The following is a 27,838-nucleotide window of genomic DNA, read 5'->3' on the forward strand; positions in this document are numbered from 1 at the left end:
TCACAGCTCTCTGGGATCCTCAGGGTAAGCCTGGGGATTCCCTCAGGGACTTTAAGCCAGGTTGAGGGAACAGTGGTCCCAGAAGCCCTTCTGGACCTTACTCTGCTCTCTCTGCCCCCAGGGAGGAGGCAGGATGAGCTGTATCCCCTGTCTGGCCATCCTTCTAATGCTGGCTCAGGCAGCAGTGGTGGGTGTGGGGTGATGGGGAGAGCCTGCCCCCAGCCCCCCTCCCTGGGAGCTGGCAGCCCTAAGGAACAGAAGGGGTGGAGGGGGGTGCAGGGCTCCCCAGGCTCGACTTTCCTCCCTACCCCAAGAAGCCCTTTGAAAGGTTTTCCTGGCAGAGTTTAAAGCTTCCATTCATTCCGCTGGCTGGCATGAGGCCCGGGTGAGGGGACGCCGGGAAGGCCCCAGTCCCATGTCCCAGCCCTCACCTTAGCCGCCCCCACTTCCCGGGGACCCTGGTTGGTAGGCCTTCTCTCTCCTCACCATAGCACCCACTGTCCTTCCCCTTGAGAGCCCAGGTATCCTGCCCCTTTCCTGGGAGCAGATGGCCACCCCGGAGGCTCAGGCTTACTAAATCAGACATTTAAATCCTGTAATCCTTGGTGAGGCTGAGAGGGGGCAGCAGCCCAATCCTAGAAGCAGGAGCAGAGACCTTGTGCCAGCCCTGGCAGGAGGGGAGGGGGGACAGTTGGTTCCCAAGTTATGAATGGAGGCACCCCTTCCCTTATTGTCATGCAGCCTGCAGACTGACCCAGTCTCCAGGCTTTGTTCTCCTCCAGGAAACCAGGCACTGGCGCCGCCTGCCGCCACCCTCCCGCCAAAAAAAAGTGCTCCCTGAAGACTCAGGTGGCTGCTTCCCAAACTCACTCCCTTAATTCACCCCTGTACTGGCCCCAATCTCTCAAGACACACAGGTGGTTGCAAAGTTTTATTGTAAAATAAGAAATTGATATAAAAAATGGGATATAAAAAGGGAAGAGGAGGGGTGTGAGTGGCACATGCAGATGTGCCCTGCAGAGCACAGAAGGAATCTGCGGAAGCATTTGGGGGAAATGAAAACAGGTACTGGCAGATACAGCAGGGACGGAAGCCACTGGGATCCAGGATAAGGTGAGCTTTCCCCTTTGGCACTGAGGTTCACCAAGGGGTTATGATCTGGCAGGGCCAGGAGAGAAGGGACTTGGAGACTTCTTCCCTTTAACCAGCCATCCAGTCAGAAACTGTCAAATCATCCACCCAGGGGGACAAAGGACCAGCACCCATAAAAGGCACTAAGTCCCAGACATTATAGAATCAAATGATGGTTTTGGGGCCAGACATACATTATTTCATTAACCCTCACAACAAACCCCCCGTGAGGTAGGTTATGATTATCAGTTTTTTATAGATGTGAACAATGAAGTCAGGAGAAAATCGAACAACTTAAGATAGCTTCCCTGGCTAGTATGGCAGAGGACTGAGTTTTCCAACCCAGTGTATGGCTGGTTATAAGATGTCCCTCACATGCAGGAACAGCTTCTGACCTCTCCCGAACGCTGCTCACAGTAAAAACCTTGAAAGCTAAGCTGGAAAGCGCCAGCACCCCCCAAATCCCCAGAAAACCATGAGCACAGGTCTGCCTCTTTGGCAGAGCCACAGGCTGAGCAGACGAAGAATCCCAGGGGGTTTCTAAGGCGCACCTGCACCAAGCAGAGGTCTAAGCACCTGAGTCTCAAAAAATGCCAGGGAAGGGGCGGGGGGTGAGGGTGGGGATGTCAACTGGTGACAGGAAGCAGAAGACATCAGTCTGAGTCAGGCCCTTCTCTCTTGAGCATTGGTTTTTTATGGCAGGAGGGAGAAGGCCCCTTCTTAGACTTCAGGTGGCTGTGAGAAGAAAGGGGAGGGGAGGAGATGACATCATCTGAGTGAGAAGCTCTGGGCCCCTCTTCCTGGACCTAAGCTTCGAAGGGCCTGAGGCAGGAGCAAGGTGAACTTATGTTAAAATGGTCACAGCCAAGGGCAGACATGCTGACTGAGTACCTTGGGGTACTTGTGGGTATAAGTCTCTTAATCTTCCCTTACCCCAGTTGACACATGAGGAAACTGAGCCCGGGAAGGGAAGTAACAAGGCCAACATGACTCTAGTACTTTGGAAGGCTGAGCATCTGACTCCAAGGCCTGATATCCCATAGTTATCAGGTCTCTATTTGAGACCCTAGCTCTGAGAGTCTAGGGTTTGCTAGAATAGGCAAAGAAACATCCATGCCCCGGACCCCCGGAGGCAGGAAAGTGGAGGAAGCCTAAAGAATGTCTGGGTAGGGTTGGGACCCAGCGGCAGGGTATCAGCTGCCTTTTACCTTGAAGGCAGGACCAGAATGAATACCATGGCTTTCTAGCACAGGAAAGCAGCAGATACGTGTGTGTGTGTGCACGCAGGCACTGGGGAAGACCTGCATCACTCACCTAGAATGAGCCCTGCTTTCCCCTGGTTCCCTTCCAGCCTGAGCATCCATCAGCTCCAAGGCCTCATTCAGCTCTCGGAACATCTCAAAGCGTTTACGCCCACGGATCTGTGGCAAGGAAAGAAGGGAACAAAGAAATATTAGGCAAAGTTGCTACAAGAACCAAGGGGCTTCTCCAGTAGCTCAGTGTTAAAGATTCCACCTGCCAATACAGGCGACATGGGTTCAATCCCTGGGTGGGAAAGATCCCCTAGAGAAGGGAATGGCAACCCATTCCAGTATTCTTGCCTAGGAAATCCCATGGACGAGGAGCCTGGTGGGCTACAGTCCACGGGGTTGCAAAAGTCGGACATGACTGAATGACTTAACACTACAGCCACCATCACCACCGCCAATGAATCATGGCCATGGACAGAGGAAAGGATGACTAGAAAAAAACAGGCTTAACCTCACATCTGGAGAAGGCGATGGCACCCCACTCCAGTACTCTTGCCTGGAAAATCCCATGGACAGAGGAGCCTGGTAGGCTGAGGTCCATGGGATCTCAAAGAGTCGGACACGACTGAGCGACTTCCCTTTCACTTTTCACTTTCATGCATTGGAGAAGGAAATGGCAACTCACTCTAGTGTTCTTGTCTGGAGAATCCCAGGGACGGGGGAGCGTGGTGGGCTGCCGTCTATGGGGTCACACAGAGTCGGACACGACTGAAGTGACTTAGCAGCAGCAGCAGCAACCTCACATCTGCTACATTTATATTTTTTTCTTCCCTTACCCAACCCCAAGGAGTGGGGGTGAGAGACTGCACCTCTCTCTCGCCACCAGACTTGGTACCTGAAGAGTGAAATATTCTCCATCCAGTGGTTTCTTCTTTTGCTGTGGAGAGGAGCTGGTGCTGCTGGGCAGTGCTGGGAAAGAGGCAAGGAAAGGTGAGAAAAGAGTGAATTGGGGGCAGAACTGCACCCTCGCTGCCTCTTCTACCTCCTGCTCACCTCGCTTAGTGCTCCCAGGGGGTGGCTCGGGGCAAGACTGCCCCTTCTTGCGAAAATTTTCTTCTTCAGTGCGGCGGTCTCTCCCAGGACAGGCACAAACACGCACCTCAAAGCTGTTCCGTCCCAGCAGGTTACCACTACCAGGGTAGGAAGAGGGAAGCAGGAGGCAATCAGGAAGGGGGACCCTGTCTCTGTGTTCTCCTGTGAACCAGGTCCCACCTACTCCCAACCACCTCCATCCCAAGGGGAGCCTGAGCTCCAGCTCCAGATTGAGACGATCCCAGCAAGAGAGGTCCCAAAGCCGGAGAAAGGAGGAAGAGAGCAGCAGAGAAGTCCACAAAGGGAATGCAGCGAGAGGGAACGATGGCTGGTAGCGTGAGAGAATGTGATGAGGGGCGGGGCCCCGGGGACAGGCAGGCGGAGGTGAGGGAAGCTAGCGTGGAGGGTGGTGTGCGGTCCCTACCGAGAGTCTTCCAGTGTGATGATGGTGAGGATGGGCCGCCGGTTCATGCCCCCCATGCAGGAGCTGTTACACATGAAGTTGTAGTGGATGGTGGTGCACTCAGACTCGATCTGGGAGAGAGCACAGGCCCGGCGTGAGGCTACCCAGCCCCGCAGAGGCTCTCAGCCTCCGTGAGCCTGTTTCCTCAGCTGTGGAATGGTGATAACCCATCTGCTCTGCGCACCCCACAGGCCGTGGGAGGTCAAGTAAGAAGGAGAAAGCCCCCTCCCTCCCACCTAGGGTGGTCACGGACAAACCCCCTCCCCCTGGAGACCTCAGTTGCCAAACCGGACCTCGGGGGACTCATAGGGCACCACCACACTGTGTCTAAAGGTGTTCCGGTCGTCGAAATACTCCGCGCGTAAATTCCCTTCCACCCGGATAAGGTGCTGAGGCGGGGCCAGACCTGAGAGCAATCAGGGAGGGATTAGGGGCTTTGGGGCTCCGGGTGCCAGGCCGGTCCCATCCGCAGCCCCCACCGCTCACCATCGCTATAGTCAGAGGAGCGCTCATGGTGGGGACAGCGCCTCACAACCTCCGTCATGTGCTCCAGCTTCTTGTAGATGGCCATGGCGCGGACGCGGGTGCCGGGCGGGGGCGGCGAGTCGACCCATAGCTGCACTGGGCAGGTCTTGGCCAGCTGGCAGAACAGCTTGTTGAGGGAAGGGGAATACTGGAGGAGGAAGAATGAATGGAGGGGTCAGGGGACAAGTACCCAAGGGTCGAATGTACAAGCACCGAGTACCGACTGAAAGCCGGGTCCTGTGAGGGGAGGGTAGCTAGAGATGGCAGGGTCGGGGATGGGGGGGTCCACATCCCAGAAGTGTACTTCTAATAGCTACAGAATGAATGAGAGTGAAGAAAAAAGGAAAAAAAGAAATGGCCTCATGACAGATACTGAGAATGTGACGGAAAGGATGAAAACCCAAGGGCTAAGGGGGAAAATGCAACCTTGGGATGGAGTCAAAGGTCACAAACTAACTAGGTAAGATCTAAAAAGACTGACAAAAAGGCAAAGGCTGAAGTGGAACCCCAAACTTCTGAACAGAAAACCCCTAGGCTGTATGGCCAGGCACTGATAGGGAAGCCGGCTCCCCAGGGCCACTGACCGTGCAGGTCACAGACTTGGCTGTTCCGGAATGCAGGAACCCGAGACGGAAACCGTAGTTGCCAGGGTAGGTCTTCTGGGAGGGGACAAAGGACGACAGGGGCCAGGAGGTGGCTGGTGCCAGGGCAGCTTGGGCAGGAGGCTCTGGCATTTGGGGCGCTTCATTCGGACATTCATCCAGCCAGGTGACAACATCTTCTGAGTACGGGAGCAGGTCATCCACGGGTGCGGAGAGCTCGGAGGACTACAGACGGGAGGAGTGCATCAGAAGGCCCGGTTCCCACCCTCTGGACCCGCAGCCCCAGGCCCCCTGTGCCCCAGGCCTTACCAGAAGGTTGTTTTCAGGAAGTCTGAAAGAAAGAAGCAGAAAGTCAGGACTGGCTTTTGTTTCTCCCAGGCCTCTACTAGGGGGCTGGGGACCGCGGTGGGGCAAGGTTATTGGAGTCTGAGCAGTAAACCTGCCCTTCCTCCAGACCTCCACTCACAGGTTCCACAAGTCGGAAAATGTCTCCTGACTCAGAGGGGGCTCCACACCGAGTTCTGCCTGCGATTCTTCCATTGTAGCTCCCTGGAAGGTTGTGTGGCCGCTGGAGGGAGAAAAGTGAGGATCCAGCCTGAGACACACCCAACCCTGGGTCACCCAGCCCAGAGCCAGGAGGGACCCCCTCCGCCCACAGCACACCTGGAAGCTGAGGATCTGCTGGGGGGTAGGGGAGGCGCCTGCCCCACCCCTCAGCAGTCTTATCACACACTTCCTCGAGGGATAAAGGCAACCAGAGAGGGACTTCCAACCTTTCCACCACTGAATCCACAAGCCTTCCTCAATGTATATGTATTTCTGCCCTCCTTTGCAGTAATATGGAGAAGGAAATGGCAACCCACTCCAGTATTCTTGCCTAGAGAATCCCATGGATGGAGGAGCTTGGTGGGCTACAGTCCACGGGGTGCAAAGAGTCGGACACGACTGAGCGATTTCACTTCACTTTGCAGTAATAAGGATGAAGTAACTCTCGACTCATTTCCTCTGCCCCCATCCCTCTACCTGCTCCCCTGGGATGGTTCCTCACCCTGGCTTACAAATCCCTCAGGGCCCAACCCCTGCCCACCTCTCTGACCTCACCTCTTAGCACCCTCTTCCTTTTCTGGCTTCCCTGGTGGCTCAGATGGTAAAGCATCTGCCTGCAATGCGGGAGACCCGGGTTCGATTGCTCATTGGGGAAGATCCCCTGGAGAAGGAAATGGCAACCCACTCCAGCATTCTTGCCTGGAAAATCCCATGGACAGAAGAGCCTGGTAGGTTACGGTCCATGGGGTCGCAAAGAGTCGGACACAACTGAGTGACTTCACTTTCCTTTTCTGATGCTTATCAGATACTCCCAGTTCACTGAACTGGGGACCCTGGGCCCTGCATCCCTACAGGGTAACCTCCTTCTCACCGACCTCATCATGAACGTCGCACCTTAGCAGGGATGTTTCCCTGGACTTCTCCATCACAGCCAGCCAGCCAAACCCTGTCACCTTATTTTAATTCAGGTCACTCTATTTTAATTCTTGTGGTAATTACACTATGTTACCTTTCCCTGCTCATTTTGCCTGTTTCCCCTATTGGAATATAAATGTCTTCAGGGTAGGGAAGTTGTCATGCTCACCAGTTACTAGCATAATGGCTTGCACCTGGTTGGGCTCAATAACTGTGGTGAATAAGCGAATCCTCATACCCAGGCTGTAATCTGATTATGAGCAGTCAAAGGAGCAAAAGGGACAGGGGGGTGGCTGCACCCTGGGCCAGGGCCCTGTCACCACCATCTCATCTCCCAGGCTAGCTTTCAAATAGTTTCAACATGCCATCTTTCTTGCTGCCAAATTTGTCATCAGCTTTGCTCAGAACCATGCCACTGATCAGAGTCCATGTTCACTACACTTTTCCTCTGTGTCCATGGTAATGACAACCATTTCCAAGCAAGCAGCTCTTGTGGGCTTCTCTGGTGGCTCAGATGGTAAAGAATCTGCCTACAAAGTGGGAGACCTGGGTTCAATCCCTGGGTTGGGAAGATCCCTTGGAGGAGGACATGGCAACCCACTCCAGTATTCTTGCCAGGAGAATCCCCATGGACAGAGGAGCCTGACGGGCTATAGTCCATGGGGTCGCAATGAGTCAGATATGACTGAGCGACTAAGCACACACACCACAAAGGTTCACCTGCACCTTTCTGTTGATATAGGGTCTGTGTACTTATGTAGAGTGTGCAAAATTGTTTCACGTGGGGTATCTTGTGGTTGTTCAGTTGTGTCTGATTCTTTGAGACTTCATGAACTGCTGCACACCAGGTTTCCCTGTCCTTTAATATTATCTCCTGGAGTGCGGTTATCTTACTTGTCTGGATAACCACACCTGCCTCTTGACAGGTGAGAATGTCTTAGAGAGGTTAAGTGATCTGCCCACAATACATATAGGTGAGTGAACGAGCTTTTATGAAAAATGACTGTTTGGAGGTCTAGGATTAAGATGCTTACTTCATTATAGACTACCCTGCAGAGCTGTCTTTCGTAATCAGTTAAGTCTAGAGGAGAAGATTTTCGCTGATGAAAGTCCATCAACTGAGAGGCTAGCAAAGGGCCACTTATCATAGCTCCCAAAGCTGATGGGGGATGGACTCTGAATGTGCCTGGAGGAAGGCAAGAGGTAACAGCAGTGGGATGCCAAACATTTGCCTTGGGGGAAAGGACCAGGGTTTCCCCTAGATCGATGATCAAAATAACTTTAGAGACTTTTATGGAAGGGAAGCTGTTTATGTAGAGATGGGGCGCAGAAGTCAAAAGCCCTGGATTTGATGCTGTATCATCAGTTAAATTTGCTGCATGACCGCACTCATCTTAAATCTCCCAGGGCAAATATGGCAGAGCATGGGCTCTGGGTGCAGACAGGCTAGGCCTGTATCCCGAGCCACCGTCTAATAACTGTTTAACTTTGGGAGGTTGCTAATCCTCTCTGTGCTTCCCTGTCCTTTGCTATAAAATAGTACCCCACTGATTATGGGAAATATAAGAGCTCAATAAATGCTTCTCTTTATATGGTTATCCCAATTTTACTTGTTCTATATTATCGCTGGAGGGAGCTTTGTGACTGGGAGCGGGTGGGGATCTTCGCTAGTTCATCCCCTTCAGGCAACTGTGTTCAGTAAACAGGTTGGGAGGGGCTGTTCTGGGAGGGTTGGCCAAGGTCTCAGTCCCACAGGGAGAGGGACAGCCCTGTGGACCTAGGAGGTCTCCCTCTCTCAGTCCTTGGTAGCAACTGAATTCTCATTTTCTTTCTCTAGGAAACCTCTTCAGAGCACGTACTTCCCATGGGTGTGAACATCAGGGGTTCATGATACTAAACTGTCAGAGGCTGAACCAGACCCTCCAGATGGCTGGGGAGGTGGAGCCTTTCCAAAGCAGCCCCCTGGGAAGGCAGTAAACTCAGCTGGGACTTACAGGAGAGGCAGGCCGATCACTATCCTAACAATGGCTGCTGTTTATATAGACCTTACCGGATCCACTGCTTTCAGTGGCTTATCTCAGTAATCCTCTCAAAAAGCAAGTAAGGTAGGTACTATCATCAGAGGAGAGAACAAAGTTAAAGGAATTACCCAGGCTCAGAAAGCTCTCCAGGGTCAGGGCCAGGGATTTGAACACAGGCTGTCTGAAGCCACACTCAAGCTCTAAATAATTATGCTCTGGGTTCTCCCAGGGCCTGATGTTTGGAAAAAACAAAAACAAAAACAAAAAGCTTTTTGTTGGCTGGAAGCTGTGTAATTGAAAAAAACTGATTCTCGGAAGAAATAAGGGAGCATCTGGTAAAACTGAAAACCATACCTCTTACTACTTAGCAAAACCGTTTCTTGGTGGACAGCCTAGAAAAATGATTGCAAGGGGGCAATAGAAGTCTTGCATAAAAATGTTCATGACATTGTTTTTCCTAGCGGCCAGTGACAAGAAACAACCTTGGTATCCATCAATAAGGAATAGGTAAATGAAATGTGGTGTATTCATTACAGTGGTTTAGGGAAATGAATTTTATGTGTATAAAACCCTGGTCCTTTCCCCCAAGAGTAACCTGTTACAGTTCAGAAACATACTGGGTGAAAATACGATTTGCAAGAAAAAACAAAACACAGTAATTTAGTCTATGGAAATCAAACACATAAAATGATTATTTATTGCTTATAAATATATGTATAAAAGCATGAAAGGCAAGAAGACTACAAATTCACAAAATCTTTAATAGTGATGATATTCTCAGGGAGAGGGGATGTATGCTTAGGGTATTGGGGGTAGTAGAGTCAAGGGGTTTTAGTTTTTCTTCCCCCTTTGGCTGTGTCTTGAAGCTTGTGGGATGTTAGTTACCCAACCTGGGACTGAACCTGGGCCCTGGAAGTGAAATAGTCAGGGAATTCCCGGTTTTAGCTTTATTAACGAAGAAAAAAATGTTAAAGGTGGTATCTATACATTGCTTGTGTAATTAAAATAACATAGAGACAAAAATAAGACAAAATGTTAAAAATTATTTGGTGGAAATGTGTGGTTACTCTTGTACTCTGTACTTTTCCAAAATAAAAATATCAAGGGAAAAAAAAAAGAAACTATGGATATTTGAATCAGATTAAAAAAGGTAAACAGAATAATGTCCTCCCAAGTACCCATCACTTAGCTTCAAGAATAATCAAGCATTTTGCCTTTATCATTTCACCTGTACCTCTAGCCACTCCCCACAACCCCACAAATGTTTTTGAGGTGAAACTTACATAGGTTGAAATTGTATCATACTATTTTGATCACAAAATTTGACAAACTTTGATAAAGCTCTGTAATCTACCCATACCAAGACAAAGATACTGTGTTCTCTTCTGAAAGTTTTATGTGTAGGTTTATTAACCATGTCAAATTTACTGTTGTGCATGGTGAGAGGTGGGGGCCAAAATCCATTTTTCTGCTCCAGTTGTTTCAGCACCATTTGTTGAGACTTTCCTCTCCCCACTGATTCACTCTGGTACCCTCACAGAAAATCATTTGACTACATTTATGTGTCTTTTCCCAGACTCTATTCATTGATTGTTGTTCTACTGTAACTTTATTATTTTTTTAAGTTTTATTATTGGAGTACTGGGGCTTCCCAGGTGACACCAGGGGTAAAAAATCTGCCAGTGTAGGAGACACAAGAAATGTGGGTTCAATCCATGGATTGGGAAGATCCCTTGGAGGAGGAAATGGCAACCCACTTGAGTCTTGCCTGGAAAATGTGGACAGAGGAGCCTGGGAGGCTCCAGTCCATAGAGTCACAAAGAGTTGGGACACAACTGACAATACATATATTGGAGTATAATTGCTTTACAATGTTGTGTTAGTTTCTGTTGTACAACCAAGTCCTACTTAACTTTACAGTAATCTTGAAATCAGGTATTTTAAGGCCTCGAACTTGTACCAATGTTTTGTTTCAGAATCAGCTTGTCAGTTTCTACATTTTCTAAAAAATCATTGAGTTAAATCTTGCTGAAGAGTACTGACACCTTAACACCATTGAGTGTTCCGATTCATGAATATGCTAAAATTTCCTTAAATTCTCTCAGCAGTATTTTGTAGTTTTCTATATGGAGCTTTTGTCCATTTTTTGTTAAATTTATCCCTGAGTATGACATGTTTTTCACCATGGCTTCCCAGGTGGCTCAGTGGTAAAGAATCTGCCTGCCAATGCAAGAGACACAGGTTTGATCCCTGGGTCAGGAAGATCCTTTGGAAAAGGAAATGGCAACCCACTGTAGTATCCTTGCTTGGAAAAACCCATGGACAGAGGAGCCTGGTGGGCTACAGTCCAAGGGGTTGCAAAGACTCAGACATGACTTAACACATGTCAGGTTTTTGAGTTTAGATTCAAGGTTGCTATTATATAAAAATACAGTGTATGCATATTGCCTTGAAAGTTGTAACTTGCCTTTAGTTTTAGCTTTCACTTGTTCTCATTGTGTGAAAATGAATAATGAATTTTCTATTAGGACTTTTGGTATACAGTCATACCATCTGTGAATAAAGCCATTTTATTTCTTCTTTTCCAACGGTTATGTATATATTAACAGCATTAGGCTGGCCTTATAAAATGAGTTGGGCAACGTTACTGCCTCTCCATTCTGAAAGAGTTTATGTGAGATTGGTATTGTTTCTTTCTCAACTTTTTGAATTGAAGAACAAAGGAGACAGATAGGAAATAGCACTCAGACCCAAATGCTAACAATAATTGCATTAAATGTAAATAGACCAAACAGTCCAATTAAAGCAGTTCAGTGGGGGAAGGAAGGCTATTTCAATAAGTGGAGCTAGAACAACTAGCTATCCATAAGAAAAAATAAAACAGAACCTTGAACTCACAACATGAAAAAAATTATTCCTTGACTAATAAATTATGGCTCACAGACTTGTGTTAAATCTAAAACTACAAAGATTCTCAAAGAAAATATATGAGAAACTATAAGAAAATATCTTCATGACCTTGGGGTACGATCTCCTAAACAGGTCAAAGCAATCACTGAAAATAAAAATCAATCTTCTGTTCCTTGTAAGAGTTGTTAGACAAGCAAGAGGTCAGGAGAAAACACACGTATCTGACAAAGGATACACATTATTGCTATCCAGAATATAAATGACTCCAACACCTCAAAGACACAAAAAAGCAAATGAACTAATTTTTAAAATGGGGAAAACACTTGAACAGTCTCTTAATATCTGACACAGAAATGGCCAGTAAGCACATGCAAACTGTTGGAACATACTTAATTGCAAAATAAAACCCACATTGATATGGCACATTAGAAAGCCTGACAAACCAAATCCTGAGACAGGATCTATCTTGCTGGTGGGAATATAAAACAGTACAACCACTTTGAATAACAAGAACTTTTTAATGTAATTAAAAAATACAAATAAACACCTCACTCTATGACCAAGCAATTCCATTCCTAAGTATCCAAAAACATAAAAACATGACTACAAAAATAATTTTAAGAATGTTAATAGCAGCTTTATTCAAAATAGTCTTAAATGGGAAGCCACTCAAAGGCCATCAAAAGGAGAATGGATAAGCAATCAATGGTTTATTTATTCAGTGGAATATACTAAAATATAAAGAAACAAAGTATTGATACGCTGATACATGCAATTAAATGGGTGAATTTCACAGACGGAAAGAAGCCCGACACAAAGGAGCACAAACTGTATGATTCCATTTATAAGTTCTCCAACAGGCAAAATAAATCCACGGTAACACAAATTAAAGGCGGTGGCTGTAAATGCTACTCCTAACACAGAAAAAAGCACGTAAGTACCGCGCAGTGTCATGTTCGCAGCAGGTGCGTGGTAGGTGACCGCGCCCTAAATAATGAAGATGCCGGGAAAATTGGTACCGGTAGAAATCCTAGGCCCGGTCCGCCGCCTCCCGCGGGCAGAACCAGTCGAGACCGAAAACAGCTTCGAAGACCTCGGCCCCGCCCCTCTCCAAGCCCCGCCCCTTCCGCTTCACGACGTTCACTCTGCGTCCGAGAAAGGAATGGTTCAGCCCAAAGCTAGATACAGAAGTTGTTTCTCCGCCGCAGAAAACGACCCATCGTTAGTCTTCTATCGTTTAATTCTCAAATGTATCCATTCTCGAAATACCCAAGGTCTGCCCTCTGACACTAAAAAAACAAAAACAAAAAAAACCCAAACCGTCCACGCAATGGTAGCGTCCGCCTGGGTAGCGGTCGACAGGGATGGAGCACACCATTCAAAGAGGGGGAGGGATTGAGGTTTGCATCAAAAATACCTCTTCCTTTCCAAAAGCGGTAGCTAACCAGGCTAGGAGAGGGGAGGGAAAAAGTAGAGGGGTTAGCAGCCTCCTTTCACAAGTAATGAGGACCAGTATAAAAGACCTTTTCTCTTTGTACTTCCCTCACGTCGGGTGTATAGTGGGCTGCTCCGAAGAAAAGAAACCGGAAATGCTCCGGCAGTGGTAGAAATGTAAATGTAGAGCCGAACAATAACAGGGCCTCTGAGGCCGGGCTAGTTTGCAGGGCTTCGCGGGCAAAACTCTGGTTTAGCAAGCCCCCCCTTCCACGACTGACAGCCTTTAACCGGATTTTCTCCATCTAGCGGAGCTGAGAGCCAGTGGGGAAGATTACTCCAGGAAGGACAAAGGTCCGGAAGTTATGGGACCTTAGCAGCTTGGACTTTCCGGATCACCCAGAACCACTTCGGAACGGAGCCCGAAGTTCCACTGGGATGCTGCACGTTCTAAAATCCTGAGCCATGAATCCCCTAAGTTTCGAGATCCGAAAGTCGACCCTGATGCTTTGTGCATCTTATTTCACACACCCTGGGATGGAGTTAGTGGTGGTGGGGAAGAACCCCTTAGGCCGGCTCAAGGTTCCCCAAAGCCCCACTCCCCCGCCCAAGTGTTCACCTTCGAGTTCGGCTGGTCTTAACATCCCAATCATCTACACTCGGGCCTCCTAACATTGCATTCTTGTTGGTGCCGCTAGCCAAGACCCCCGCCCTCCCTGCCGCTAATCGTTAACCCCCCAGTTACCGCCCCCCAGCCCTTTATCCCCCCGAACTGAAAATACAAGGAGCCAAGAGCCCGTGACTCATAGAGGACTCATCAGTCTCAGTCAAGAGCTTACCCGAAGCTCAGGGGAGGGTGTCACCGTCCTGGGATGCACGCTCCGAGGTCGGACGCTAGATGACCCCGGAGACCAGCGGCCACTGCGGCCAGGATGGTGGCTCTGGACTTTTGAAGAGCTCAAAACTTTTAGCGCCAGTCCGGAGCACGTGGGAGGGGAAAATCCCAATCCCAGCAACCCTCGCGAGGCTCCTGGCACAAAGCTGGATAGTCGCCATGACAAGTAAGGGCAAGCAATTCCCCTGCGGGCGGAGGCGAGGGGAAAGAGTAGGAGAGGAGAGTGCGGGGAAAGTCAGGATTCTCGCCATATTGGTAGTGTAGCTAGTGACCGTTTGGATTGGGGAAGTTCGACAAGCGAAAACCATAACGGCCGAATTGGTGGAAACCATTTTGGAAGATTTCTGCCATTGTTTCATATATGCTGAAAGGAAGAAAGCCTTTGCACTTGCATTCTCTGACTGGAACACTCCTCTCCTAGATAGCTGGATAGTTTTTACGCATCAACTAAACTGTCAACTTTTAGAAAGGCCTTTCATAATGTCCCTATCTAACGTATACCTCCATATGCGCTATATTACACCATCTTAATTATTTTCACACCCCTATCACTTTCTGACCGAGAAGGCAATGGCACCCCACTCCAGTACTCTTGCCTGGAAAATCCCATGGATGGAGGAGCCTGGTAGGCTGCAGTCCATGGGGTCGCTAAGAATCGGACACGACTGAGCGACTTCCCTTTCACTTGTCACTTTCATGCATTGGAGAAGGAAATGGCAACCCATTCCAGTGTTCTTGCCCGGAGAATCCCGGGGACGGGGGAGCCTGGTGGGCTTCCGTCTATGGGGTCGCACAGAGTCGGACACGACTGAAGCGATTTAGCAGCAGCAGCATCACTTTCTGAAGTGATTTGTTCCTTGCCTTCAATACATAGCAACCTAAGACTTAGAAGGGCAGAGACCTTGTCTACAATCTTATTGATTGTTGTTTCCCAGTACCTATTACAGTACTGGGTAGCAAGTAAGAGTTCAATAATAAATATTTATTGAATGAATGAAAAGAGACTGAGGTCTGAAAAATTTAGCTAATAAGATGCAGAAGAGGCGCAAAACCTGTAACATCTAATACAGCGCTGGCGCCCTCTGCCGGTTGGAGAGGAGAGTAGGTGCTTTAAGAACGATCGCCGAAGACCGCAGGGGGAGCTCAAGCACTTCCCGTCGAGGCGGAAGCTTTCGGACTACAGCTCCCAGCAGCCACTTCAAACTTCCCAGGGCCCCAGCGCTTGATGGGAACCCGTGACCTGTTACATTCCTACCCCTCCCCTCCCTTGGGTTGCGCGCGAAGTCTGATCAGGGATGCGGAGGTCCAATGGAAAGGTGAACCCAAATCCCGCGAGAACTGGTGGCACGTAGCTACCGACTAGGCTTAGGAACGCTGTTTATTCGCTGGGCCTTGTGCCCCCTCCAGGGAGGAGGAATACACTGGAGCATTTTTCCGGTTCTGCATCCCAATCCCTGCGAACTTTGAAGCGGTCTCGGCTGCTCCGCGGTCCCGGCCCCTGGTAGTCGACGGGAAGAGGGCTGCCTGGCCGCGGCTGATGTCTGCCGCGCTTCCTCTGCAGTATGAAGACGCCGGAGGCTCCACCATTAGCTCCAGACTGCCTTCCTTCAGACCAGGCCCCAGCTCCAGCCCGTCTCTCTCATCAGGCTTCCCCGATGGATAAAAATACGGACCCTGAACTGATGCCGCCGCCACGCGATGGGGATGATCTGCCCCAGGTGTCCTCAGATCCCATGGCTGGCTTAGCTCAGTCCCAGGAGCTGGAGGAAGGGGTCCCAGCTTCTCTCTCCACTCCCCTGGAAACAGGGTTTGGTCCTCCTAGTGAGTTGAGCAGTCGAGTCGAGGAGAAAGAACTTTCTGAAAATGTGAGCCTTCCTGCAGAAGAAACAAACAGGCCAGAGTTGGGGCCCGGAGAAGACGTGGAAGGTGTGTGTGAAGAACTCAGTCCAGAGGATGAGGGATACACGTAAGTGGTGCTAGCAGTTGGCTCAGGAGTCTGAGGAGATTGGGAGAGTGAGGTAATCTCATAGGCCAGTCCTCAGCCCCATTTCTCCAGGCTCATTTCCACTTCGCTTTGGCGACCCAGGTTTGTTGTCTACCCCCCATCTTCCTTACAGCATTTGGAACTACAGCTTCTCCCAGGTACCTCGGTTTCTCAGTGGTTCTTGGTCAGAGTTCATCACCCAACCTGAAAACTTCTTGAAAGGCTGTAAGTGGTAAGTAAGGATTATAGGGCAGCGAGAAAACCACGCCCAGGATTTCCACCTTAAAACAGCCCAGTTATCTGGGAGAAGGATCTACCATGGTGTGAGAAGGATCTTCAGTTGCGTTTAGGATTGTGTGTCTTCTCTCCTCAAGATCCTAGGGGTGTTTACCTATCCCAGAGGTCAGCTCAGCCCTAGCCCTGCACTTGGAAAATCTAGGTCTGTCCAGCTTTCTAACTCTTTCATCCTCCTAGGGCCCCTGATGGTTCCTGCATCTTGACCAATAGTGCTGATAATATTCTGCGGATTTATAACCTGCCCGCAGAGCTGTACAATGAAGGGGAGCAACTGGAATATGCAGAAATGGTAAGGGCAGGGGCTAAGAGTTAAGTGCCGCTTCATCAGACATTGCACATTCAAGGCCTTCCTGTAGATGGAGAAAGAACAGTCCACATGTTTCCTGTTCTCAGGCAGGACACTTCTTCGCCATGAGTTTCCACAAGTAATATTTCTACCCTGAATTCTGAAGTCACTTAAAAAGATGTTTGTCCTTTAGTTAGGAATATGTGTTTCCTGTAAGAGTAGTGGCTTTCTCACTGTGGTTTTTAATTGACTTACAGAGATGTGTTGAATGACCACCAGGAGTCACTTACTGTGTTTGGTATTGGGGTAAAGTGATGAATGAGACAAAGAGCTGGTTTGCTTTTTTGTGTGGGAGACAGACAACAAATGTGTAAACCAATAAATAATGAAGTTCTTTACAGATAATAATAAGTCTGTGAAGGAAATAAATAAATGCTATGAAGGAAATAAACAGAACAAAGAGAGGCTAACTAGAGGATGCCGCTTTATTTCTACCTATTTGTATTTTTGAATAGTGTCATTTTATTTAGGACCTCCCTGGTGGCTCAGATGGTAAAGCATCTGCCTACAATGCGGGAGACCCAGGTTCGATCCATTTTATTTACCTATTTATTTATTTAAACTTTATTTATTTATTTGGCTGTGCCAGATCTTAGTTGTGGCACGTGGGGTCTTTTAAATGTGGCGTGTTGGATCTAGTTTCCTGACCAGGGATTGAACCCAGGCCCCCTGCATTGGGAGCTCAGAGTTTTAGCCACTGGACCACTGGGGAAGTTCCGAGGATGCTGCTTTAGATTTAAAAAAAGGTCAGGGGAGGGGCTCTCTGAAGAAGGGGCATTTGAGCTGATATCTGAAGGATGACGAGATCAGTCATGTGAAGTTTTCCAAGAAAAGGCAAAAATGCTATTATACAAAGACCTAGAGCTGGGAAAGAGCCTTGTGTGTTCAAGCAACAGAAAGCAAGCCAGTACGCCTGGACCAAGGCCAGTGAGGGGGAAAGCGTGGTGAAGATGGCAAGGTGTCTGGCAGCCACATCTTGTGGGTAGGGCATTTGGAGTGTTTTGAGGAAGCCGTGGGAGAGATTAAAAGAGAGGAGTGAAATGATGGCTGAAATCTAGAGAATGGATTGTAAGTGGGCAAGAGTGGAAATTCATCTGGATGTGTATCCCACAGTCTAGGTAAAAAATGATGTTGGCTTGTGCTGGTGTGGTATCAGGAGAGATAGAGGTGGGTGCTTTTGAGGTATATTTCTTAGGACTTGGAAGTCAATTGGGTGGATAGGGATACAGTTAACTCAGAGGATATGAAGAAGTGTTGAGACAGAGGTAAGGATTTTTAGATACTTTAAATGTGAAATGTAAATCTAAGGAGGGACTTGGAGAAGGGTGCTGGGGATATACGTTGAAAGTGGGAGAGCATGTCGATGGTATCTTGGAATTGAGGATGGAGTCAATCTCAAGAGAGAGTGGAGATGGAGAAGAAGGCTCAAGCAGATGGAGCGCTACGGCGCGTGGAGATGGGTACAGGAGAAGTTACAAAAGTGGAGGCTAAAGTCACGTCTAATGATTCTGATCATGTCTAGCCATGTTGAGAGTGAGGGCAGATTTAGAAAATGACCGTAGAAAACGTTAATGACTTTAAGAAAAGCACTTTCAGAGAAATGTTGGAGGCAGAAGCCAATCGTGGGGGGATGGAAGAGAAAATTCTTTGAAAGTGTTGTCCTGTGAAAGGGAGCTGAGAAATGGAATGGTGACCAGAGGGAATGTGGGGTTAAAGAAAGGTGAACAGGATGCTTCTGTGAGGTCAGGAATAGCCAGTAGAGAGGGAGGAATCGCTACTGTAAGAGAGGGCCGTGTGTGACAGAGTCTGTGCGTGACTGGGAGAAGACAGGATCCAGAGCACACTGAAGGGCTAGACTTTGACAGGCGCAGCATCCTTGCTCGCCGTGGGAAGAAAGGCAGAGGGTGTGTTCAGAGGCAGTTGTTTGGTCATGGGAAGATGTGGGTATCTCAGTCTCTTGGCTTCTCAGGGAAGCATAACGGGAGGCTGTCAGCTGAAGGGAGGGGGCTGTGGGGAGACAGCAGAAGGTGTGAAATGATCATTCCCCTGGGAGTGGAAAATCAAAACCACCAAGGAATGCTTGGTGTAGAGTAGCGTTGCTCTTTTCTTTTTTTTTTTTTTTCCCACTCAGTTGTGTCTACTCAGTCTTTGGGACCCCATAGACTATACAGTCCATGGAATTCTCCAGGCCAGAATACTGGAGTGGGTAGCCTTTCCCTTCTCCAGGGGATCTTCCGAACCCAGGGATCGAACCCAGGTCTCCTGCATTGCAGGCGGATACTTGACCAGCTGAGCCACAAGGGAAGCCCAGCACTATTCTTCTTTGCTCAGTCCCCGCTAGAAATTTGTTATCCTTCATTGAAAGTGAGACCAGTTAGCATGGTTGCGCATCTTTCCTCAGTAAGTTGACTATAGTTTCTCTGTTTGTAAAATGAGGATGGTAATAATAGCACCCACTTCATAGAGCTGTGGTGAGAAGTAAAAGAATTAGGGTAAAGTGCTTAAAATAGTGCCTGGCATGTAGTCAGTGTTCAGTACACACTAGTAGTCCTTGGTGTTAGTTGAGTGCAAGCGTGGTCTAGGAGGAATAGGAGATCTGGCTGGGGTTTGCCAGGAGAGAAAGACCAGGGGTGTTTCGAGAGTGTCTGCCGGGGTACCCCTGTCATGGTTGACCAGCATGTAAGGTGGATAAGGAAAAGGGTTGTAAATGGGTTTCTGATGAAGCTGAACAGTTATTGTGGTAGAAATTCAGGGAGCCGAATGGGTTGGATGGTCTTTTTTTTTTTTCCCCAACCCAGGCCCTCCCTTGGCAGTGAAAGCATGGAGTCCTAACTACTAGACTGGTGGGGTGTCCCTGGATGGGTTGGAGATGATGGCCAGAGATTGTGGTGATGACTCAGTTGTGGGTGTGGGCAGCTGGTCCAGAGTGGAAGTGGTGGCCATGGGTGCTGAGGAAGTCAAGGAATGGCAGAGGCCAGGATGTTGGGTATTTTTATTCATTCTTTCATTGACTGATTCATTCAACAAATATTCATTGAGCACAGTCTACATGCCATGCCTGTAGGTCAGTGGGAGTGCAGGTCTTGTGAAAGAAAGGTGCCCTGTTCCAGGGATGGTCTTGAACGCTTGCCTATCCTGCATCTCTGTGAGCTCAGAGACTGCAGACATGGGGTTCTTTGTGCAAGCTGTAAGGCACACCTCGCCCTGGTTCCTGGAAAAGAAACCAATGGTGTCCAGAAACCAGGACCAGATGGACATGGTACAACCTGAAAGAGTTCAGGAGCAGGGATAGTTAGAGGAGGCTGGAAATGTGAGAGATCGAACATTTATTACACACACTTGTTTTAGAGGAATGAAAATGGTACAAAGGGGGAAAAGTCATTGTTTTCTACCACTCTACAAAATTCAGCCCTTTATGTTTTTATACATTCTTTCTAGTTGTTATTGTTCAGTCGCTCAGTCAATGTCCAACTCTTTGCAGTCCCATGGACTGCAGCACGCCAGGCTTCCCTGTCCTTCACCATCTCCTGGAATTTGCTCAAACTCATGTCTATTGAGTTGGTGATGCCATCCAACCATCTCATCCTCTGTTGTCCCCTTTTCCTCCTGCCCTCAATCTTTCCCAGCATCAGGGTCTTTTCCAGTGAGTCAGCTCTTTGTATCAGGTGGCCACCATATTAAGAGCTTCAGCTTCAGCATCAGTCCTTCCAGTAAATATTTAGGGTTGATTTCCCTTAGGATTGACTTGTTTGATCTCCTGACTGTTCAAGGGACTCTCAAGAGTCTTCTTCAACACCACAGTTCGAAGGCCTTAGTTCTTTGGTGCTCAGCCTTTTTTATTGTCCAGCTTCTGCATTCATACATAACTACTGGAAAAACCATAGCTTTGACTACAGAAATCTTTGTAGGCAAAGTAATGTCTCTGGTTTTTAATACACTGTCTGGGTTTGTCTTTGGTTTTCTGTCATTGTCATTCTTCCTAAGCTCTGTCCAAATACTGAAGCTTTCTATGTGGTTGTAATACTATGGTAGATGGTTTTGTACACTATTACTTTTAACAGTCATAAATGTTTTTTGTGGTCCTCCAGTCTTTGTGGTTATCATGCTTAATGGTTTATGATATTGCATTGAATGCTTATGATAGTTTTCTTTTTTTTAAAAGGCTTAAAATGTATTTTAATAAGTTCATGTTGTGTTATTTCATTTCTCAGAAAAACTTCAAAGGTATTAGGGGCAAATCAAACATGGTATACCAATAAAAAATGCACAGCATAACTACCTAAGATAGGCAAAGCTAAGAGCTACCATCTGACATTCAGCATACAGCAACCCTGTTCTCAAGATTGTAGTAGGCCTATCAAGAAAAGCTGTGAATGGCAATATCACAGACACAAAAGGGCCATTTCTGTGTTGTCCTTACCCAAGAAAAAGATGGAGACAAGTTTAACACAAGATTTTTTAAAGATACACTAAATGAAAATCTCTAAAAGAAAATGTCTTCCTTGGGACATGAAAGGGTAATATATGGGACATAACAGAGCCGTATGTATGTTGTCTGTGACCTCTGTGGACATGTGCCTGAATTCCTACCTGGGAGTGATTGGAACGGTGGGGCCACGGTCACTGGGGGATGTTTGGTTTTTGTGGTATAAGTGGCAGGATCTCTGGGGTGAGACAGTGCACTAAGTCATGTCTGACTCTTGCAACCCCATGGACTGTAGCCTGCCAGGCTCCTCTGTCTATGGGATTCTCCAGGCAAGAATACTGGAGTGGGTTGCCACTTCCTTCTCCAGTGATAGTTTTCCTAACTCTTCCTCTGTTTTGGACTTTTGGATTGTTTTCAGGATTTTTTATATCATGAATTATTTTTCAGTGAACATCTCCATGTGTTTTGATGGAGATTCTTCAGAGAAACAGAGAAGTTTTATAAGAAGTACCCTAGGTCGGAGAGTATCAGTATTTTTTTAATGTCTTGTAATACCAATAATCAGTTTGTTTTCAAAAGCTTTTTATGCTGTTTATTCTTTTTATTATTATTACTGATGTTGGCAATATGAGTATACCAGTTCTATCACAACCTCACTCATTAGCTATTTTCTTTTTTAAGTCTGTATTTAATTTGTGGCATTATTGTTTCTGTTTCATGTTTTGGTGTTTTGGCTTTGAGGCATGGTATTTTCATTTTTAACGTCTGAAAGTTTGGTATGGAAATGGATAACATTTATTTAGGTGGGGAAAGTGGGGGACGGTTTGGGGGTATTTTTGTGCATCTGCGTACTGCTTCGTCTCAACACAGTTTCCCAACTCCTCTCCTCCTTTTTCTACCTTTTCACAGAGCTTTCTGGAACTCCTATTTCTATGTCCCCGCCTCTTCCCTGAATACTCTGCCTACCCTGTGGCTCTTGCCTGAGGCCTTCCCTTTCCTGTACCTTCTCTAGGGGAGACTGTGCAACCTCTGTGTCCTACATATCTCAGGTTGGGGAGGGGGTGTCCTCATTCTCAAATGCTATATCCAGACAATTGCTTTTCTGCTTTGTAAAAACTGTTCCTTTGTGGCTTAGGCTGTCTGATTCTCCCTAACTTGCTGAGTACCTTGGCACCTCAGCTCTCTTCTGCATGCCACATCTTTGTACCATCTTGGTGACCTTAGGTATCCAAACCAGAAACCAGGGTCTCATCCTTTAATCGCCCTCTCCTAACCCCCACATCCAATTAATTACCAAATCCCATCAAGTCCACCTGATCTTTCTAATTTATCCAGTTCACTCTGTTTTAATTCAAGGTGCTATTATTTTGGGCCTTATGTTATTGGGACAGTCTTCTGTTTCCATTTGCCCATTAAAACATTTGACTGCTGATTGTGCTGATTCCTCAGTAGGTGTTGGGGAAGCAGTGGTAAGTAAGACAGACATGATTCCTGCCTTTTGCAGAGTGGAGACACAGAAGGCATTTGGAACGTGGTTCAGGAGGAGGCTTCCCATGGGGAGAAGTATCTGAGAGACCCAAAGGATGGCTGGGATTTGACCAGGAAGAGTTGTTGGGGGAAATGAGGGAAGGCTGTTCCAGACTTGGAGTCTAGTGTGTGTGAAAGCCTGCAGCCCAGGAATGCAGTGAGTTGGCATCTTCTCAGAGCTGGGAATCAGGATGGTGGGGTGTGGAGATGTTACAGGAAAGAAGGCAGGGGTGAGGGATGAGCCTGGAGAGGTGGGTGTGGGGTAGATGCCTGGTAAGGGAAGTCTTCCTAGAAGATTGGGTTTTATACTGAGGGTTATGGAGAAGCATTGCAATGCTTTGAGCAGGAGAATGATGCGGTACATGAGTCCAGGGCCTCAGTGTGGCTGAAGAATGGAAAATTGAGTGGCAGGTTAGAGTATGGGGAGGAGGGAGGCCAGGGCATGTGTAGAAACGCTGGCAAGAAGGTAGTGGCTACACGTGGAATCAGAGGTAAGGAGACATGTTCAAGTGAACCTAGGAGGTGGAATTGGCAAGCTCTGGCCTTGGATTGGACCAGGAGAGGAAAGGGCATGAAGAGAGTAGTAGTCAGGGTGCTCAGACTTCAGCCTTGAGAACCGGGTGCAGAGCCCAGGAGGAGCAGCAGATTCAGAGGCAGCAGAGGCTGGGTCTGTCCCGGCTAAACTGAGTTGAGGAGCCTGTGCGATGCCCTAATGGAACTTTCCTCCAGGCAGTCAGATGCAAGGGTTAAGAGTGGAGATGTGGACCTGCAGTCACAGCTGGGTGACATCACCCCAAGGGCCAGCAAGTAAGGGACAAAGGACTCGTATCCTGCTGATGTGAAGATTTCCTTCAAGTCAGTAAGTCGAAGACAACAACCAAGGAGAAAACTGAGCAAAAACTATGAGAAGGTGCCCTTAGAAAGAAAAGTGTCTTCACTGGTAATGAGAGATGCCAGTTTATATTGTAATGAAATACCATTTCACAGCCTTCAAATTGAGAAAAATATGGGAGTCTGGCAACAGCAAGAGGAGGCAGAGCAATGGGTGCTCCTACATGCCGCTGCGGGGAGAATAAATTGGGATGAGCACTTTTGGAAAAAAAAATGACACGATCTCGTAGAGTTGGCAGAGCACATACTATGGAGCCCAGTGGTTTCCCTCCGTAGCAGAAACTGCAGAGAATCCCTCCCACATGTGTACCAGATTGTTAAAGTGCACTTGCCAGAAACTGGAAAAACATCAGTGACTGTCAATAGAGAACGATGCGTGAATGGAGTGCTGTGAAGCAGGGAAAATGCGTGAATTCAAGCTAAGTTTGTCACCGTAAATCTCATAATCACGATGGGACGCATGCAGCTTGGTACCATTCATATTAAGTTTAAAGGCAAGCAAGACCATGCTATATATTGTCTTTCCTCTATGAATATATTCCTAAAAAAATATACAAGAATGATAAATTCAGGATAGTGTTTCCCTCTGAAGGAGGATTTCATTGGGAAGAGGGTTTTTAACTGTTTGGTTTAAACATTTTGTTTCTTAAGCTGAGTGGAGGCCTCACAGGGTTTGGTTTGGCTTTGTTTTAATACTTCTTTGCTTGTTTGAACTGGTCGATAACTTTTGTAAAGGATCCAATGGCACCTGGTAGGTGGCTTGGTGGGTATTTGCATCATTGGCTGGTTCTTTGTCTCTGGGTTGGGGTGTTATTTGTTTCTCTCTCTAAGTGTTGACAAAGCAAAAGGATAAATCTGTATGGCATTTAGTGGCCCAAGTCTGATGTGAAAGTCTGAGCTAGCCTTGAATTGGAAGATCAAGATCTTGTTCTTGTATTTGTCTGATGTGCCTTCCCCTGCCTGGTTAAGTGCCCACAGAGCATCTCCCGCTGCCATAAACCTGCTCCAGGTCCGAGTGGGCCTCCTTGTCCTACCAGTGACCCAGGCATCTCCGCATCTCTGTCTAGGCCCCTGTCCTTCGAATGGTGGAAGGCGACACCATCTATGACTACTGCTGGTATTCCCTGATGTCTTCAGCTCAGCCAGACACATCCTAGTAAGTGATGTCTTTTGCCTGCTTTCCCTCCCCACCCCCGTTTTAAGGGGACCCTCTGCTGAGAGACAGCCAGGGGCTGTGGGGGTCTCAGGAGGAGGGAAGCTTGCTTTGACCTTCAGATGTGAGCTGAGAGGGCCGGTCAGTTGGCTTCCTCCCCTTCCTTTGACAGCACCTGGGCCTCAGTGTCCATGTCTCTCTCAGCGTGGCCAGCAGCAGCCGGGAGAACCCAATTCACATCTGGGACGCCTTCACCGGAGAGCTCCGGGCTTCCTTTCGCTCCTACAATCACCTGGTAGGGACTCTCTGCCCAGCCCCAGGGCTTGCCCTGGCCTAGCTCTCCTTCCTGGAGAAGGAAGAGGCTGTGCGCCAGGCCTGTTTCCAGCCCTTCCCTTCCCCCAGGATGAGCTGACAGCAGCCCACTCGCTCTGCTTCTCCCCGGATGGCTCCCAGCTCTTCTGTGGCTTTAACCGGACTGTGCGTGTCTTCTCCACATCCCGGCCCGGCCGAGACTGCGAGGTCCGAACCACGTTTGGTAAGCAGTTTACACCTCCAAGGGAGGAGAGAAAGGGGCCCAGCCAAGAGCAGAGGGGCCCTGTGGTCATGTGCGGAGGTAGGGGGTTGAGGGGTTGTTACCCTCACAGCCCTGGGAGGTTGTACCCAGTAGATAGAGGAGAAAGCAGACTCACAGAGGGGATAAAACTTTCCCAAGATCAAACTCTAGTCAAGAGTTGGTTCACTCCTGAGCCCCTCCCCTGTTGGTTCTTTACCTCTTGGTTCCCAAAGTCTTAGTTTTTCCAAGAACCTGGAGAAGCTGATTCTGTTTGCCTATAAGTCTCAGCTTTCTGACCCTTCCAAGGAAAAATTGAGGGGACTTCCCTGGCAGTCCAGGGGTTAAGATTGCGCTTCCACTGCAGGGGGCACAGGTTTGATCCCAGTCAGGGAACTAAGATCCTGCATGTCTTGTGGTGCAGCCAAAGGAAAATACAAAAGCAGTAATTGAATGCTTATTAGGTATTGGGGTGGGGAAACAAATAAAGATGGAATTTTTTTTAAAAAAGAAAAATTGAGATTTGAGAGGGAAGAAAGTGGAGCTTGCATCTTTCGGTCCTTTAAAGGGGATAGAAGGATTTAGGGAGCATCAGAACTTTTCCTCCTGCTGAAAACGAATGGGGTGTAGGGGACACTGAGTCCAACACCTGGGCTCTGGGACAGGAGACAGAGGTACACCTCTGATTAGCCTGGTTAATGTTGGGTACTCTTGCCCTCTCCCCCACGTTGTTCCTTCCCCTTCTAGCAAAAAGGCAGGGCCAGAGTGGCATCATTTCCTGCATAGCCTTCAGCCCAACCCAGCCCCTCTACGCCTGTGGCTCCTATGGCCGCTCCCTGGGCCTGTACACCTGGGAAGATGGCTCCCCTCTTGCCTTGCTGGGAGGACACCAAGGGGGCATCACGCATCTCTGCTTTCACCCCGATGGTAATCGCTTCTTCTCCGGAGCCCGCAAGGTGGGGATCATATTCTGAGGTTCCAAAACAAGTGGGTAGAAGGCAGGAGTGGGGATGTAGTCTGCTATGTTGGGAGATGGGCATGGGGCAAAAAAGTCAACCCAGCTAAAGGAGTGCTTATAACCCTGGAGGGAAGCAGACGTGTCTTGGAGGCAGGGGAGTGGAGGGTGGATTCTAGGCTCCTGTTTTTTGTTCTCAGGATGCTGAGCTTCTGTGCTGGGATCTTCGGCAGCTTGGGCACCCACTGTGGTCCCTGAGCCGCGAGGTGACCACCAATCAGCGTATCTACTTTGATCTGGACCCGTGAGTGACTGGCACTCCTCTCTGCTGGGGCCTTGATGCCCCTGGGATGCCAGAGCCCAACTGCGGGATCCCAGCCCTTGACGGTGAAGGGTTCCTGCCCTGGGTGATGACTCCATGTCGGCAGGCCTCTCCTCTCTCCTCTAGGACCGGGCAGTTCCTCGTGAGCGGCAACACTAACGGGGCTGTCTCTGTGTGGGACACCAGCCGGGTGGGGCTTGAGAGCAAGCTGGAGCCAGTGCTGAGTTTCCAGCCCCAGAAGGACTGCACCAATGGCGTGAGGTCACGAGTCAATTTTGCACATTTGGGGGCTCGGTTTGGGAGGGAGGTAAACCTGAGCGAGTGGGCATCCTGGCTCAGGGAACTGACCAGCGCCACCCATCTCTCCCTATAGCCTGCACCCTAGCCTGCCTCTGCTGGCCACCGCCTCCGGGCAGCGTGTGTTTCCGGAGCCCACGGAGAGTGAGGATGAGGGGGAGGAGGAAGTGGACCTTCCTCTCCTCTCGATGAGCCACGTGCACCTGGAATGTCAGCTTCAGCTCTGGTGGTGTGGGGGAGGCCCAGACACCAGCATCTCAGATGCCCACCAGGAGGAGATGGGACAGGGAGGGACAGAGGGGGGTGGGGGTGAGTTTACATAAAAAGATTTTATATGATACTAGAGTCTTTGTGTCTCTTTGGGGAGGCAGATGATGGAGATGAGGCTGGGAGGGGTACCAGTGGGCTCCGGAGTCCAGCAGCGGGGACTGGCATAATATTCCTGAAACCAGGGTTGAGAGGTGGGACTAGGCGGGAACCAATGGGGCTGCGAAGCTTGGTGTGAAGTCAAGCCAGTGGGGGGTGGGGCCTCATGCCATTGACTGGTGGGTTGCTAGGCAACTTGGTAAACTGAAGAGGGGAAACCTGTTTGAAATCTCACTCCCAAGGTGGGGGCGGCAGGGGTCAGGGTGAGTGTGGCTGAGCAGGAGTGGCAGGAGCTGTGTGTCAGACTGTTGGGTGTGAATGTTGGACTGTGCAGACGGTGACAGACGAGTCACCCGCTCTCTCCCGCTCGACACTATTTACCATCATTCGGCAGCAGAGGGACCCTTAGTCAGCTCTGGGGAAAGGAGAGCCAGAGGACCGCCTCCCCTCCCCTGGACTCCCCGAGAGGCAGGTGACTGAGTAGCCGGAGTCAAGGGCACACATGAAGGAGTAAAGGTGCCGAAAACCACAGACGTCACATTCTGTATTCCCGTTTGACGCAGGGCAAGGGCGAGTCTTTCAGCAGCTGTCACTCGTCTGGTTTCTCCATTTATCTGCTCTGTCTTTGGTTGGGGTGGTGGTTGTTATTTCAAGCAGTGGCTCCCCGCTTCCCCTCCACACACACCTTACCAGACACCGAGAAGGGGTCTCTGAAGAGAGACTGTCAGCAGAGGGTTTGATTGTGGACTCCCAGTCTGAGGGGAGAACGGGACGCCTGTGACGACTGGAGAGGAGTGAGGAACCTCTGCCCAGAGGTGCTGAAAGCCGGGGCTCTTACACCCAAAAAGGCAAAGCCTCCTCCCTTCCCCCAGGATAATTGGAAACAGCCCTTCCGGCTGAACGCGGGTTTGGGGTTGTAGGTTTTGCCTTTCCTCTCCAG

The 27,838-nt window shown here is 48.8% G+C and overlaps 2 protein-coding genes across 3 annotated transcripts; one reads left to right on the forward strand and one right to left on the reverse strand.

Annotated features, from left to right (window-relative positions):
• TP53 (tumor protein p53) lies at positions 919-13,903 on the reverse strand. 2 transcript variants are annotated; one of them, XM_005693530.3, is made up of 11 exons: positions 13,729-13,903; positions 5,530-5,631; positions 5,373-5,394; positions 5,046-5,288; positions 4,423-4,609; positions 4,230-4,342; positions 3,898-4,007; positions 3,435-3,571; positions 3,277-3,350; positions 2,446-2,552; positions 919-1,866 (listed from the first exon to the last, which is right to left on the reverse strand). In XM_005693530.3, the coding sequence occupies exons 2-11, from the start codon at positions 5,601-5,603 to the stop codon at positions 1,785-1,787; spliced, it is 1,149 nt and encodes a 382-aa protein (XP_005693587.1). In that variant the 5' UTR covers positions 5,604-5,631; positions 13,729-13,903; the 3' UTR covers positions 919-1,784. The 2 variants fall into 2 exon arrangements, with proteins under 2 accessions (XP_005693587.1, XP_017920082.1); XM_018064593.1 differs by lacking the exon at positions 13,729-13,903 and adding an exon at positions 6,165-6,188.
• On the forward strand, positions 15,068-26,870 carry WRAP53 (WD repeat containing antisense to TP53). Its single transcript, XM_005693531.3, has 10 exons — positions 15,068-15,750; positions 15,902-16,000; positions 16,243-16,354; positions 24,323-24,411; positions 24,613-24,703; positions 24,811-24,943; positions 25,706-25,914; positions 26,114-26,217; positions 26,362-26,496; positions 26,609-26,870. The coding sequence occupies exons 1-10, from the start codon at positions 15,347-15,349 to the stop codon at positions 26,853-26,855; spliced, it is 1,623 nt and encodes a 540-aa protein (XP_005693588.1). The 5' UTR covers positions 15,068-15,346; the 3' UTR covers positions 26,856-26,870.

This window comes from Capra hircus, chromosome 19 (assembly GCF_001704415.2).
Source record: "Capra hircus breed San Clemente chromosome 19, ASM170441v1, whole genome shotgun sequence".
Taxonomy (NCBI): domain Eukaryota; kingdom Metazoa; phylum Chordata; class Mammalia; order Artiodactyla; family Bovidae; genus Capra; species Capra hircus.